Source organism: Micromesistius poutassou, assembly GCF_964030765.1.
Source record: "Micromesistius poutassou genome assembly, chromosome: 10".
NCBI classification, from domain to species: Eukaryota; Metazoa; Chordata; class Actinopteri; order Gadiformes; family Gadidae; genus Micromesistius; species Micromesistius poutassou.
In genome coordinates, this window is record NC_140280.1 from 16,715,891 (window position 1) to 16,732,233 (window position 16,343).

Genomic DNA, 16,343 nt, shown 5'->3' on the forward strand with positions numbered 1-16,343 from the left:
CTTTACATGAACCAATAGTATGATGGGTCATCAGGGTAAACGCCTTGAACCTGAGGGGACACTGACCGCGAAAAGATTAAGAAGAATCTATCTAGAGTGTTTCTCTTTTCTGCGCTTTTGACCAAACCATTTACACCTACAATGTGAAACAGATGGTGAAGTAATTTGGTTGCCTATTTTGATTTTTGGGGGAGCCCTGCAGAATTGTCATTTGTTTAGTGTCTGCGCAATGCTGAGCAGATGACCAGTTGAGCAAAATCATAATTCTCTGATAGAGTAGAAATATTGACCACAGCACGGTTCTATAGAGAGGAATACTGCTGCCCATCTGTCTGTGTTAATTAATTGTTAATTAATTGTTAGTAAATGCATATTGCTGCATAAACTTAACTTAACTTAATTAATGGTTAATTCATGTAAATAATACTTAATGTAAATTGGCGCATGTAATATGTGATGTACTACATGCAATAAATCCAAGGGAGTAAGATTTCAACATGAATCAAAGCATGACTATTGCCGTGCATTGACAATAAATTGTGTTTCTTTACAGGAATAGATATGGCTGGCTCCTTCTAAGGCATCTCTACAGCTATTGTACGCTCAGGCCGTGTTTGAAGCTGTCTCTATTTGGTGTGATATTTACTTACACGCTAAGGCGGGCTCAGACAGTATTAGAGGCCGTTTACTTTTTCTCTCGCACCTCAGCAGGTAGCGGCCAGCTTTATCTTTATGGGAATCTCAGCTCTGTTGATGCGACTCAAGGCTGGATGTCACGGCCCAGCCGCTGAGAACCAGGGCCCTGGAGGACAAGTAAAATTGTTCATTTCCAAGACTTACCTGACCAAATCTCCCTTTGTGCATCCATCTCAAGTCTAGAAAGGAAGCAGCACAGAGAGGAGCTGTGACAGAACTTGAACTAACCCATTTTTTATCATTTACTCCCTAGCCGGTGGTTAGGTATTAAGAGCGTAAAATGACTCTTAACAATATTCACTTTAAATGAAGTCTACCATGGGTCGACAAATCGTGTATTTTAATGTGCTGTTTCTTCTTGCTCCTTTTGGCCCCTACCTATCTACAAGTGTTTGAATGTATAATTATCACAGTCACATACTAAATGGTGTAAATGTACTTAGCAAGGAGTTCATGCTTTAGCTTAAATGTTTACATATCCGCTATGTCGGCAGCTCATTAGGCACATCAGTTCCCATGATGAAGCAGAACGGTTTAATGTAGCGCCACGGTCCCTTGGTAGTTCATCTGCTCCTTTTGAAAAAAAGTGAATAAATGAATAACGGTACAATATATACATCAAAATTATATTCAAAATTATATTCTTCCAACACCGACGTGTTGGAGCTCTGCTGCTCTTTAGCCGCCAGCAGAACGCGTACCATGTTGACTCTATCATCTTCCCCCCCCCCCCCCCCCCCCCCGGCTGTTCTGAAACCAGGGGTGGACCGGGACTCAGAAACAACCCTGCGGGGGAGTCCGAATGGTCCTACATGTCCCCGCGTTTTCAATATTAATTAGGCCATTAATCAATTAAATTGAAATACCGGCAGAGAGGGCTATTCCCAATTCCCCAGAAATCACAGACAAAGAGCCAGCCCCTGAATAAAAGAAATTGATAGCTTTGATGGATTTTGGTTCCGACCTGCAAAATAAGGTTTTTATTTTGCATAAATACATAAATATACTGAATATACTACTTCCATGCACAGGAGGGAAATACCCACACTTTCATTGATGCCATTGGATCTTCCTCTAGTCCTGGATGAAAGAAATCCAGTCTGTCCCGGATGCCTGAAATGATCCCTCAAGCGAGGCTGCTGCTGCTTATGCTAGGTCGCCTAAAGCACTCCAGTCATGGATCCTCATGTATTACTATGTAGTCGTGCCATACTCGAACGCCACATGTCACTGAAGCTTTTAACGCTAAATGAAATGGAAATGGCATCATGAATGGGCTTGGACGTGCAAAAGCACCCTCATGGTGTCTGCCGTCACCATGGCGAATTTCGGCAAACAGATGTTCCTTAAAACGTCCAACGTGGGAAAGGCTAGAGAGACACACTATATGCAAGCTCAGAATGTGGATTCATATAGGTCAGATAAGATAAACGAGTGTATCCAATAAAATGTAATATGTGTAACCTGTTGTAACCTGAGGATCACAATTATTCTTTACGCTTTCTCCTGTTCCACCATCAACCATTCCTCCATCCTGACTCAATACTCAGGTCAATATTGGAGCTAGGAATCCCTTGTAGCAGCAATTCGACTTAAGCAATAAATCAAAAGAGAATCAATTTTTTTATAAAAGTTCTTCGCCAACGCTATACAAACACCATACAGCACATGTCGGTGCACCTTTTATTGACTGGCTGAACTCGCGCTTGTACATATATCAGTCAAGACTGAATTCTTTACCGGAGACTCAAGGCCAGGGAAACAATTCTGTGGCCCCAGATAAGGACGGCGAACATCCATCTTGAGTTGCTACAACAAAGGGAGCTTTCAGGTTTGGAAATGGTATGGTAAGGATTCATGGAGACGGGATATCACATTTAGTTTACGTGAGATCGCTAAATGAATCATTACTGGATTTATTTGTATCAGTGAGTATCAGTGAGACGGTGATTCTCCATCCAACGTGGTTAATTAGTTAGTAAGGTGAAAATAAAATATAAATTAATCCTCTGGGGCGGTGATACAGTATTACAACTGCCTATTGCAAACACGTAAAGCACCCTCTGGTTTCACACATTTAGAGCATGAATTTCGTTTCAGAGGCAGGAGAGAAATTATTTTTTGCATAACACAATGCTACAATGCCTATGTTGATCTCGTGAATATTGCCTTTAGACTGTAGGATTCACAGAATCACCCCAAAAAAACCTGCAAAATATGGATTTCCTACAATAAAAGTAAGCATTCTGAAGCTGGAGCTTTAGGGGAAGCGGCACTTGGGTCTCTGGCTAAGCCGTATTGATGCACCCTTTGGTCCGCGGCTAATGAGCACACAGCTGTTGTTTAAACGGACCTTCCCCACTGATACAAGCGAGTACAATTATGCAATTAACTCCTTTATGTGGCGGCTTCAAAGAGCACTCCATGTTAGAGTGCACATGTCATGGAAGCACCGTGCACTCGGCTCAACACAGAAAATATCACCAAAAGTAAAGGACAACCCCCCCCCCCCCCCCCCCCGCCTAAAAAGAAAAATACAAAAGTGTGAACGTAAGCAGTCATGTAGGTACAGTGTCGCACTCATGCATACAAAATGAGCACATGAAAACCCACAATACAATATATAGACTGACCTCCCGACTGGAGAGGACAGTCGCGGATGTCGTAGATAGAAAGTGCCTAATGGCCGGTGTTGTCATTACACAACATGTCTGGTGGGATATGCTCCGCCCTGCAGCCCGGTTACAGCTTAGTGCGTTCATCAAGCTCAACTGGAGCATTCCCCATGGAGGGAGAAAAAGCAGCAAACACTACCCACACTTGCTTAGCGCTCTCGGGCTACTCAATGGCCCCCCCGAGCAGCCATCCTTCAGCGGTTCAGACTGGCAGGTGAATCGTTCAAGGCCCGTCGTGCACTCAGGGAAAATGGACCAAAGCGCTACCCCTGGCAAGACTGTTCGATCGCAGGAGTGAGAGAGGGGAGTTGAGTGCACAGGCTACCACTCCCTCCCGCCGTCTCTCTCTCTCTCTCTCTCTGTGTGTCCCTTCTCCCTCAGCGCCTCTCTCACTACCCTACATAACTCAAAGGCGTTCTCTTTGACAAAAACACTCCCAACCAAGGGAGGTAGGAGGCTGCGTGACCCGATGGCGCCCGGGTCACGCAGACCCAACACCCCCACACGGACCCAGGACCCGGCACCCCCCACCCCCACACAAACACCCCCCCCTCCCGCGCACCATGAAGGGCACTTAATTGATGTGGCAGAGTTACGGAACCTCCGATTGGGTTTGATTAGCGGCCCTCACAGGGGGAGCGGGAACACTTACCGGGTGATGCACTTTTCCGTTTCAATTAAAATCAAGGTTGGCGTCACAACGAATCACGGGAAACGGTGCCGTTTATGCAGATGAGCCAGCGGGCCTCTGGCAGCGGGTGGGGGGGGGGGGGGGGGGGGGGGGTGTGTGTGGAGAGATCACTGCATGATTTGGTTCATCAGGGAGCAGGCGGAACCCCCCCCCCCACACACACACACACACACACACACACACCTTCCTACCTCCACCACAACCACCATCCCCGGGAGGGCACGGAACAGATACCGCAGATATTTGAGCACATCCCCATAGAGCAAAGACCTGAGAAGACGAGAGACAACTTGGTAAACCGTCGCCTTGCGTTGTAAAAACTCACAACCAAACAAAAAAAAAGCGAAGACAGGACATTCCTTCCCCCGGTCCTTCAGCTCACAATAACAACAGGGGCTCCGCAGTGAAGATCCAAATGCACCCAGCTAATCAAAACCCGGCCGAAAGGTCATTCTGGTGAAATGGAGCTATTTTCTTTTGCTTTACAACCACGACCAACACTGCAGAAAAAACACGTTATTCAACCTTCGCAGGCGTGGTTCCACGTCCTATAGTATCAGTTATCTGTCTAACACACATCTTTAAAGGTGAGAGGATGGTGCTGTGCTATCAAGCAGAGATTATGCAAACTGTGCTGAAGAGGCTCTGATCGGATTCGAACCAAAGACTTTGCACTGCGGGGCGTCCCTCTGAGCCAGGGAAGACCAGAGATAGATCAGAGGCCGGCGGCTACATGTAAAAAGTAAAGATGGCATTAAGAAGACGAACAGGCAGTCATTTTGAAGCGTGAGTGTAGAGGACGGACTGACTGAGGATTAGAAGAATGCAGCCTTGGAGACTATGTGCTGATTCGATTTTGTAACGCATAAAGCATGGGCTGTTCCTCAAGCACGGTGTAAAGACAGTGTTTCACAGGCTGTTCCTCAAGCACGGTGTAAAGACAGTGCCTAATTTTTACAAACACACCAGGCAAGCCTTTGCTACATAACCACCAAACAGCCTTTCTTTTATTTCCTTTTGATAAGAAGCGTGTATCAAACATTGGTCCCAATTCCCACCACCGATTTCGACATCATGGCAACTTATGGCACGATGGTTATATAGTATATCAGAAGTATACATCTTCATTTTTCTTGGCAGGAAATTAAGACATATTTTGCTTTAGTTTCACTCCCAGGGTGAACGCAGCAACTTCTGATTGGCAAACAACAACCCGCTACGGATGCATCTAGCCAAGCTCGCAGAGGGGATACTCTTAAACATTTTGAACGATGCTTTTGGGTGCAGTCCAGAGATACCCCCCCCCCCCCCGTGATACCCCCCCTCTCCCCTGGCTGCGGACGTCGCTCATCACTCATGCTGTTGCTGCAGTGGTGCGTTTGTTTTGCTGCATCGACCAGGGAGATAAGGTCTCCTCATCTTCTTCCTTGGCTCTGCTCCCATGGCGCCCAGCAGCGCTGTGGCTGGGGATCCACGCCCGGGCGCGGAGGTTGCATCAGACCTTGTGGCTTGTTGTTTTTCTTACCGACTGCACCGGCTCGTGCTGTTTTGTTCCGCTTCTCCGCTGGGATTTGAGACCCTATTTAGTGAGATTTTGCCATTTTAGCCCCTCTGAAAATGTCCAGGCATTTTTTTCAGGCAACTACCCATTGAGGCTCATCCAAACTTAGGAGGAAGGAAGGATCTAGGCAAACTGTCCTTGAACATGTATAACCATGCATGTATAACCATGGATGTATAAGCGATACCCCTATCATACCATGAACTACCTCGACGTTCCCTTTTCCCTGGCGAGTAGCCTGCATAAAAAACATTGCAGACTAAACTAAATGTGATTGTTAATTGGGACGAAGCCTCCCTAAAGGTCACAGAATAGAATAGTCTCTGAAGGCTTCTTCTCCTGCATCTAAGTCTCGATGTATCATTTTATTTTTAAAAGGAATGTTGCGCCCGGCAAGCGCATGTCGCAGACGAAGCCTTTTGTTTTTATCCGTCCCATTGAGAAATAATTTAGCTGTTGGCTGGTGAGATTAATGCATCCCCCCCCCCACCTCCCCTGCTCTCCGCACGCCCCTGCATTACCCCTCCCCCCCCACCAATCGGGGATTTATGGAGTGGAAGTGACACGAGGTAATTCCCCATGCGGCGGATGACTCTTTAGGTGTCGGTGACATGATTGAAGGAGGATGTTTGGGGAAGCAAGCGCCGTCGTCCTAATTGCCTGGCGCCCAGAAGAAGGCGGCGGTCGGCGCAGGCTCTTTGTGCCCGCGGCGCCTAAAGGGTGACCGCCGGAGTGAGCAGCGCCATTAGCATGCCGGTGGAATACACCGGGGGGTTATTAAGACAAATGTTTCATTCAACCAAATTCCACTTCCACACAAAAGGGGTGTCCGTGCCGTCTAATCCCATTTGACAATGACGCAGTTTAAGGTTGCGGGAAAGGACAACTGCATTGCCCAGGGGGAAAAAAAAAAAAGTGTTTTCGTCAACAAATTGTGTTGCTGAAATTAATTATTAAATAATTATCCCCATAATTATTTTTGATTTCCATAATGCATTAACGAATGTGCTGCCAGCTCAGGCTTTGACTACTGACAAATACTGCAAAAATAAATAAATGACAATATAAAAAGCAACAATTTTTTTTTCAGTGATTCATTTGGATTCACGGTGAGCGGTCGAACGCTGGTAAAAGCATTTTCACACTCTCTGTTCAGAGAACGCTGCCCTACTCCTCTCCCCTCAGCCTCCTGCTCCTGTTACACCATCGCTTAAGCCCGTTGCAGGTCACAGACGATCAACATCTGTCACAGTCCACGCAAAACTCGCCTGTGGCCTGACAATCTACAGTACCACCCCCCCCCCCCCCCCCCAACCACCACCACCACCTTAGTGCAGTTCTGGATTAGAGGCGCCCCCTAAGCCTCTGCGTGCATGTCACTCTGGGCGGATTAACTCCTCTGGGTGTGGTGATGGAGGGGGGGGGGGGGCGGGAGGCCTCGCTCATGTTCCACATTGACCCGCGGGCTGGGCTCGGAAAAACCTCCTGCCGGGAGCGAGGCGAGCAGGTTGTGTTGCGGCCGCTGACACGAAACGACGCACCGTTCAAATCCCCTCACGTGTGTTGAACTGTGCGCAACAGGTAGCCGGCGCGGTGTGTGGCGCGTGCGGATAGAAACTGACGATTGCAATGCAATGAGTCTCAGTCATTGAAAAGCGTTTTGATTGATGCTGCCATGGCGGTGATTCATCTCCAATGTGGCTTGGTTTTACTTTTACCACTTGAGACAGTTGGAGAGGCAGAATGTAACAGGTGTTGTGAGGCTTCCTCGCAGAGAGAACCCCCTCGCCAAGTGTCCACATGTCAATTTTGCATGTGAACGTGCACGTGCATGTTATGCTCACGCATAAATAGCACACACACACACACACACACACACACACACACACACACACACACACAAACAAGAGGCACACAGAGACCCACACAAAGAATGATTGCCTATATGGTGGCTATAATTACCTGTCTCTTTGTGTATAAGAGAGACCTCCCCCCTAAGACACACACACACACACCTACACCCACACACACACACACACACACACACACACACACACACACACACACACACACACAAACACACCCACACACACCCACACACCCACACATACCCACACACACACACACACACACCGGCTTCCCAGAGACTCAGTGTGTCTACTGATCCACACAGCTAGTCACTCGGTGTGTCTGGGGCAGACGTAGTCCGGCTACTAATACTAGCCTGCCGAGCGTAAGCTCTGCACTGGGAGCCCACGGTTTTCCCAGATCCCTCCCTGGGAACACATGCTCTGATACATCCACAACATTGATCCAAAAACACCAGGGTTTTTATTTTTCTACACACAAATACATAGCAGGATAGGTTAATCAGGGATCCTAATTTGATACACCAGCCATGGCTAGGGTGGTAATCCCTGACTTTCCTTGGCTGACTGTGTGCGTGTTGATACGAAGGGCTACAGGTCAAGACGAGAGAGGCTTCAGTCCTCCTCCCTGCCAGCAGCAACAGTTGCTCGCTCCACACACACACACACACACATATTGACAAGCAAAGATTGACTCGCCTGTACGGATGGATAACCACACACAAACACACATATACACACACACACACACACAAATTGTCACGCATGCATGGACACACACACACACACACACACAAGCTCCAGCCAGGTGTCTGTGATGGTGGAGGCATGTATGGGAGGGGGGTTGGGTGAGGGGCAGAGAGAGAGAGAGAGATAGAGCTGGTTGGAGAGAGATAAGGATGGAGAGAAAGAGAGCGACGGAGAGAGATGAAGAGAGAGAGACAGAAAGAGGGATGGATGGGGGGGAGAGAGGGACTGAGAGAGAGATGACGAGAGAGAGACAGAGTGAGAGAGAGACAGAAAGAGGGATGGATGGGGGGGAGAGAGGGACTGAGAGAGAGAGAGCGATGGCATGCGGCTGATGGCAACCAGTGTCAAAAGAAGAGGAACCAATAATTTGGGGGAGAAAGGAGGAGGAAAGGGGAGAAGAGGGGTGCGTTCGTGGGCTAGGTGGGGCTGGCAGCAGACGACGTCAGGGAAAACTCACCCAAAAATTTTTTTTAAAAGCAACGAAGAAGAAGAAGAAGAAAGGCAAGAGGGCGGCGGAGGTGGCGTCTACTCACTGGAGTCGTCTGAGTCGTATCCCTCCACGTCGGGCTCCTCTTCCTTGCGGACCCCCTGCTGCTGCTGCTGCTGCTGCTGCTGCTGCTGCTGCGGGGACGACGATGAAGAGCCGGCGGTGGCGCCGGCGCGGTCCGACTGGCCGGGGTCGCTGTCCGAGTCGGCCCCGCCCCCGCCGGCCCCCGCCGCCGCCGCCGCCGCCGCCGCTGAGCAGCCGGACGACGTGGACAAGTTGGAGCGCGGGGACCCGGACGGGCTCGCGGTGGCGGCCGCCGCCGAGGTGGCGGCGGCGGCGGCGGCCGAGGCGGCGGCGGCGACCACGGCCTGGGGGGGCAGACCCCGGGGGTAGCGGGGGAAGTAGTCGGAGATCTGCTTGATGGGCTGGATGGGGCCGGGGCACACGTCTATGGCCATGTGCTCCTGGATGCTGATGGTGGGCTTGTCGCCTTTGCGTTGTGTCATGCATGCGGTCGCCTTCTACTCCTCCTCTCTTCTCCGCCCTCCCCCCCCCCCCCCCGCGCCACACCCCCCTACCCTACCCCACGTGGACCACCAACCACCGCGCCCCCACCCCCCCGCTCCCCCCCCCCCCCCCACCAAAACCCACCCCTGCCCCCTTTTCCCTCTCACCGACCGGGCACCCCCTGCCCCTCCCTCTCCTCCTCAGCCCCCCCCCCGACCGACCGCACACACACCTCACCTCACCGCCTTGGGGACCACTCCCCCACCCCCCCCCCCCCCCTCCTGCCCGTACCTTCCCCTCAACGACCGGGGCAACCCCTGCCCTCCTTACACTGGCCAACTCCAAACACAAACAAACACAGCCGCTTAAAGAAAAAAAAAAGCAGCTTCCTGCTCCAAAATAAGTAAGAACAACACACCCAAAAAAACTCCTTTCCCCCCCCCCCCGCCCCGCCTCCTGGCCACCTACCCCCTCTGTCCCTCAACAAGGGGGGCCGGAGACGCTGTCCGTGCAGGGTGTGGATAGGTCCAGCGGGTCTGTGGTGGCGGGAGGCTGCGGCGGTGTGTTGTGTGGAGCGAAGGGGGAAGCAGCGCCTGTTGCTGCTGCCTCCGACTCGGGCTGTTTAGACCATGCTGACTCTCTCGCGGAGCGCACCGTCTGCCGTGCGCCTCTTCTCTCTCTCCCTCTCTCTCTGTCGGTCTTTCTCTCTCTATCTTGTCCCTCTCTCTTTCTCTGTCTGTCTGTCTTTGTGTGTGTCTCTGCCTCTCTCTTTCTCTCTCACTCTCTCTCTCTTTCTGTCTGCCCACTCCCTTTGCACGTCCGCGCGTCTCAGAGAGAGAAAGAGTGTGTGAGTGAGTGAGTGAGTGAGTGAGTGAGTGGTGTGAGAGAGCGACGGAGGAGGGGAGAGAGAGAGAGAGAGAGAGAGAGAGAGACAGAGAGAGAGGGAAAGGATTAGAGCATGCATGGAGGTGGAGTGGAGTAGGGGGGTGGGGCGGGATCAGCTGATGTCACTGCCTAGCAACGGCGCGGTAAACAGGAACCGTCGGCTGGTAGGTGCTTAACTATGATATTAACCCCGTCCATCTGTCACTCCGGAGTGGAGACTGGCGGCCGCGCCTGGCGAGCGTGCACTTGTGCACTTGTGCACTTGTGCACGTGTGCACACGTTGCCTGAGTGTGTTGGCTTGGCGGGAGAGAAAAAGAAAAGCGTTAACAATCTATGCCTGTGGCCTACCTATGATCATGTGAATCAATCAGAGCTCACACGTAATAGGCTTGTGTAGGTTGAAGCCCCCGCGAGAATTTTGCAGAGAAGAGAAAGCTTTTGTGTTTCCCAGAAACGGCGCGTTTCCTCTGAGTCAGCCGCTCGCTCTCATCCTAAAGAGCTCCTTCAACACACTACATGCTTTGTTTGTTAGGTTTTTTTCAAGAGGGAAATGAAAGGCCTATATATGTCTATCTATATATCTACAGTATATATCTACAGTATATATATATATATATATATATATATATATATATATATCTACAGTATATATATATATAGATCATCTTAAATTTTCCTCTTAAAATAAATAAATACATATATTATATATATCTATACATAATATACAGTATATCTAGAAATACGGTAATGTATGAGTAATGCATTATGCCATAGTTTGCAAGTGAGCCATAATTTGCTGTCAGATATAGGTACGGGAAGCCTTCTGAATCGGAATATATGGAATCATTTGGAGTTGAAAATGCAAGTTGTCTGAAAGGTACCATTTGGCAGGACGGTTGGTAATATGGATACAGTGCAGTCAGCTCCCGTTCTGGTGGGTTTCTGGCCTGACATGAAACAACAAAGCGACAGCATTTAATGAAGCTTCTATAAGACCAGTACAGATACTGTCACGTCATCTGTGGAGCTTAGAGACACTTTTCTTCCTCTGTTTCCAGGTCACCGTCGGGTCTTTCCCAATGCAGACAGATACCACAGACCCATCAGTGGTACCTAATGGAATATTTTACGCTTCAGTCGAGGTGTCTCTCTCTCTGGTGACGTTTGTTGGGGTTTGTACGTATGCGTCATTCCGTAATTGATGCTTTCATTTCAACATCATGATTTAATTCTATTCCATTTATGTGAACTTGAACATGTTATGACCATTATTAAAGGGGACATATTATACCACCAGGTGTGACACGCCCACCTGTGATGTCAGAAGCTGCACATTTTCAAAACGGCTTGTAATTGCTAATCACACTCACACCTGGTGGTATAATATGTCCCCTTGAAATGTTATTTGACGTTGTAACATTCATTTCGTTTCTTTACATTTTCATAATGTACTATCAATTCATCATTTAGCAGACGCTTTTTTAACCGAAGGGACAGTGATGTATGTAATGCACAAGCCAGGTGGCTCAAGGAGGCCGACAATGTCTGCAGACAACAGGGATGGAACCCAGAACCATTCAGCTTCGAGTCAAAGACCATAACCACTAGCCTATAGTATTAAAATCAGTACTGATCTGCACGTTGGGTGTTCATTACAATCCTGGGACTACTTCTGTGAGTTCCTACTCAAGGTTAACCCCAATGGGTGTTTCCTTACCTGTGTTACCAAATATGGGCGTGAAGCCCATTGAAACAGCAATGGTGACTGTGGTAAAGGGGCTATACAAAACAGTGGACTATGCAACAGACACCAGCCTATATGCCAAATATAGTTTGGAACACAGGTGAAGAAAGCATGGCTCTCGTCTCTCTTACATTTGATGAGGGGAATTGTCTGGAGAAGGGGGTGGGCACATCAGCAACCCCTTGGCTTTTCTACCAAAACATTTTAGATAGATTAAATTCCATTTAAGTCAGCCATTAGATCATTGTTTGAGGACAAGCTATGTTGCTGAATGCAAGATTTGCATGATTTTGAGGATTGATGATGCTCATCATGCAAAACCCCTTAAGATTTTCTTATTTGAAGAAAAAAACATATAAAACATAAATAATTAGATGAAATATAACCCGAAAAGGCATGTGCACACACGCACCTGTACCCACATGCAACTTGCCCAAGCACACGCACCGAATATAAGACCAGCTCAGCTCAATATGTCAATGCAAGATGAGTCATAATGTTAATCGACAACATCTACAGAGACGATGACCTCTGCTAACAGCTTGTCAATATCTGCACCAATCAGGAGCCAGCACAAACTCTTAGGTCAGCAAGTCAGATCATCAGGTCATAGCAAGAGCAGCCACCTGCTCACCCCTGGGTATTCCAGCATGGGTAGGAATTAATTAGTGTCAAGATTTAACTATATGTATATATATTTATATAGTGTATATTGACTTTTAGGATACAACAATATTATATTATATTATTATATGTATGAATTAATAATTTATTTCTTACTGTATTGACTACACACAGTTGTTTTAAATTTATTTTAATCGTTTGAGTCAGATCTGAGCACTGACATCAAAAAGTGAGAGTACACAGTCTTATTTTTGCTCAGGAAGTCAAAGATGTTTTTATGTTTTCATTTGGAAAAGTGTCCTCATGAAGAAGTATATGACATTATAATATATTACATTAGAACTCAAAGTCCAATCCCTTCCATTTTGAAATGACGGATGGATACGGCTGACTATCCATTATTGTTTCTGATGTTAAAGATAGAATGATGTTTAATGGCGTGTCCCATTTATTCAGGGCTTTGACGTCTTATTGTCAATAACCAGACCTGACAATAAGATAGATGCTCTGCACTAAGTCAAACAGCTCTACACACACCATCTATCAGCTCCACTGTCTATATATTCTAGACTATAGCCCAGCCTTTGTGATATGTTTGTTAATCCTTTGTAAACCATGTCATGTAATTAAATAAATGTATATTCAAACGGGATCATCATAATAATGACAAATATAACTTAACTAACTATACCTCCATACACAAACAGTGACATTTGAGAGACATCAGACAACTCCACAATAGGCCGCGTCAACGTTGCCTGTTTAATACCTGACCTGATATCCTGTTTAATATGGTTGTAGTCTATAACCCTCATCGTCTCTAGTTAACCACCAAGCCTATCAGTGCTCATTGACTTCACCTGTGAGGCGAGAGTAGGCCATGTCCTTTGTGTAAATCAGTTTGACAGTTCCGACGTGATTCGCTGTTAATCTGGCTAGATATTATGAACCAACAGTTACGAATAAATTAAACAACAATTGTAATTCACTCGTATAAATTATACAGTGTCCCTCCGAAGCTGCGGTATAAATTGAGCAACTGGAAGAAAAGTGATGGTTGCATTGCATCCATATATGTTGAAGTTCGTTACGTTTTGCCTACAGCTATGTAGTATATAGAATGTTGAAAATATTCAATGTTTCTCCTTAACGTTTTGTAGCTTCGGGGGGGTTCTTTTTTATTGTTTTGGATCAATGAGTATCCATATATCCAAACAAGTATTATTGTATAGCCTAATGATTAGCTTTCTTCCTACCTGATGATTGCTTTTGGAAGTTCGCGAAGTTGTGAATAATATACTTTACTTTCTATCAGATTATGTGGCCCAGACAGGAAATTGTGATCCTGAGTAGACAGCTCCCTCTAACGGTGAAAAGGCGGATGTGCTGGCATTGCAATCAGCTTGATAAATGGTGTATTTTTTCAACATCAAGCACGACTGGACGAATTATATAATGCAACTTATAAAAAAAAAGGTAATACTATAAGATGTGATCTTTAGTAAAGGATAAAAATCCCTAAAGTGAAATTAAATGAATAACTAGTTCAATCGGTGGTGTGTGTGGCTGTGTGTTTGTGGGGTGCCAGAGACTGTAGTGTGTAGTGCACCCATGTTGTCATACTCTGCAGACACATGGTGTGATGAAAACAATGAAACAGCTTTTATATGCAGTCAACAAAGAGCAAAAACACAGGGTGCAATGAGTTTGTGTATTTTTCAGGGACAAAACAAAGACAGCTTGACAGAATTTCCAGGGACAGTTTATTATTATTTATTTCATTTTTTAAACTTGAAATCATACCCATTTACATACATTTGCAACTGAACAGGAAAAGTGTTTTTTGGGGTGGGGTGCACTGCCTATGACCATAGTTGCGCTTAATCTTCAGTGCTATGTACAAGGGTGGGAGAACGCAGTCTAAACAGTGCAGAAGGCACAGAGGTGCTTGTTTACTTGCGTCTAGGTGTTGCGGAAAACCATGGAATGCAGCAAAATAAAACGCTTTATTCTTTAGTTTTTTCCTTGTTAATCTCTGGGGACCTTCACTGTTCAGATATTTAGAAGCATTTCACTCAAAAAAGTCAAAAATAAATACCAAGGAAGCAATTTGCTTGGTATTATTCCGAAAAATAGCTCATTTAAGGTCATTGTGTAGCCTATTTGCAGACAGGGAGATTTTGTATTACGCCAATATACAAAATCTGTTGAAACAAGCTAAATAGCAAAATAACACAACCCTTGACCTTAACCATTATCAGCAACAACACCACATGGAAGCAGAGGATTTGTTGGTTATGTGATAAAATCTACCTTCCAATATCATTAGAAAGAAAAAAGTTTTTCCACCCCAACTAAATTTTCACAAAATCTTGCCACAATATCTAATAGATTCCCATCCAAGTAACAGAGCTTTTTTGGTTTCAAACAGTGAAAACCTTCACTGTCATGTCGAGCTTCCTTCTGCCAAACAGTAACTCAAAAGCCACACTTCCAACTCCAGATCAGCATAAAACACAATACTTCAGACACTGGTGATGAGAAACAAGCACATGTATAATGAATACAATGTGTGGGGGTTTTGGAAGACTAGGTAAGGCCTGCAATGGAGGGTGAAAACAATAAAGAAGCAAGATATGAATGAGACCATTTTGGTCATTCATTCATTCACAAATCAATATGATAACAAAGTGCAATGTATTAAAAATAAGGAGAAAAAAATACAATAAATCTGAAGAAAAACGACAACACAATAAGGGAAAAAAAGCATTTCTATATATGTTTAAATCACCCCTAGTATGTAGCTTCCTAAAAGGTTACATTCAGTTGATAGTTTAACTGCGAACACAAACCGAGAGGTAAAGTGCAGTTTTTTCTGTAAAGTGCACAGCCTACATTGTGTTGCTATGGTTACATCTTTCATTTATCAACCCCTATCAGAAGACACGTTTATTTTTTTGAAGGTAGGGGGTAATTTTGTTATTTGTACACAATAACACAACCATCGCAATTGTACAGCTACCACAAAATGTTCAATTTCAATTTTTCAAACCTCCTTTTAATACATTGTCTATCTATATTTAGGGCATGATCTGACCCAATAAATACCAGGGTCATTTGATTGTCTGATCCAATGAACCAAAGATAATAGTGATAATAATAAAAATGGAACTGTGTCCTCATTTAAGCCTTCATTGAGAACACACAGGCAGACTCTTCATTTGAATGCTGAACAAGGACCTGAATAAGGAAAGACTTGTTGAGCAACATCCCTTTCCCAAGCCGAGTTTATGGTTGTTTCCTTGTCTCAGAAACGATCGCATTGCCCCACACTGATGCAGAAAACAGCTCAACCTTTAAGGTTTTTCCTGTCTTATTGCAAAACTAGGCTGGTATGGATAAATGTATCCAGATTTTTACTCAGACACCATAGCACACTTAAGTCTCTGCACAATGTGCTCCAAATGAACAGAGTTGATGACCTTACATCCCAATTGCAGACCCAATAGCAACAACCTTTCTGCCAATCCACTTTTTGGGTCACTATCATTTTGTGTTTCTAGTAAAAATAAGTACTAAACGCAGAAAAATAAAAGAACCCAGGAGTAATTTAAAATACATTAGAAACACAAAGGGCTGTTGCACAGGAATTTAATGATTGGGAGAAGTTAAGATTTCCACAGGATGATCATTTTGAAACAAGAAATAAATAGTATTACTATTGAGGGGCGTGTTGGGATTGGCAACGTAAAAAAATAATAAGAATAAGCAAGAAAACTGCTCAATATGGTAAAGGATTAAATTAATTAAGAAAACGGTACACGATCAAAGATGCTGTTGCTCAAAGTATAAAG

The 16,343-nt window shown here is 45.8% G+C and overlaps 1 protein-coding gene across 2 annotated transcripts in view; it reads right to left on the bottom strand.

Annotated features, from left to right (window-relative positions):
* doc2b (double C2-like domains, beta) overlaps positions 1–9,234 on the bottom strand; it is a gene marked incomplete at both ends in the record, with an annotated part of 60,554 nt that extends 51,320 nt beyond the window's left edge. Inside the window, 2 exons of one of the 2 annotated variants that reach the window (XM_084474173.1) lie at positions 8,775–8,832; positions 8,962–9,234. In XM_084474173.1, coding sequence (XP_084330299.1) covers positions 8,775–8,832; positions 8,962–9,234 — 331 coding nt within the window. Of the gene's footprint in view, positions 1–8,774; positions 8,833–8,958 lie in introns of both variants that reach the window. The other variant, XM_084474172.1, reaches the window with a different exon arrangement.
* Between the last annotated feature and the right edge of the window lie 7,109 nt (positions 9,235–16,343).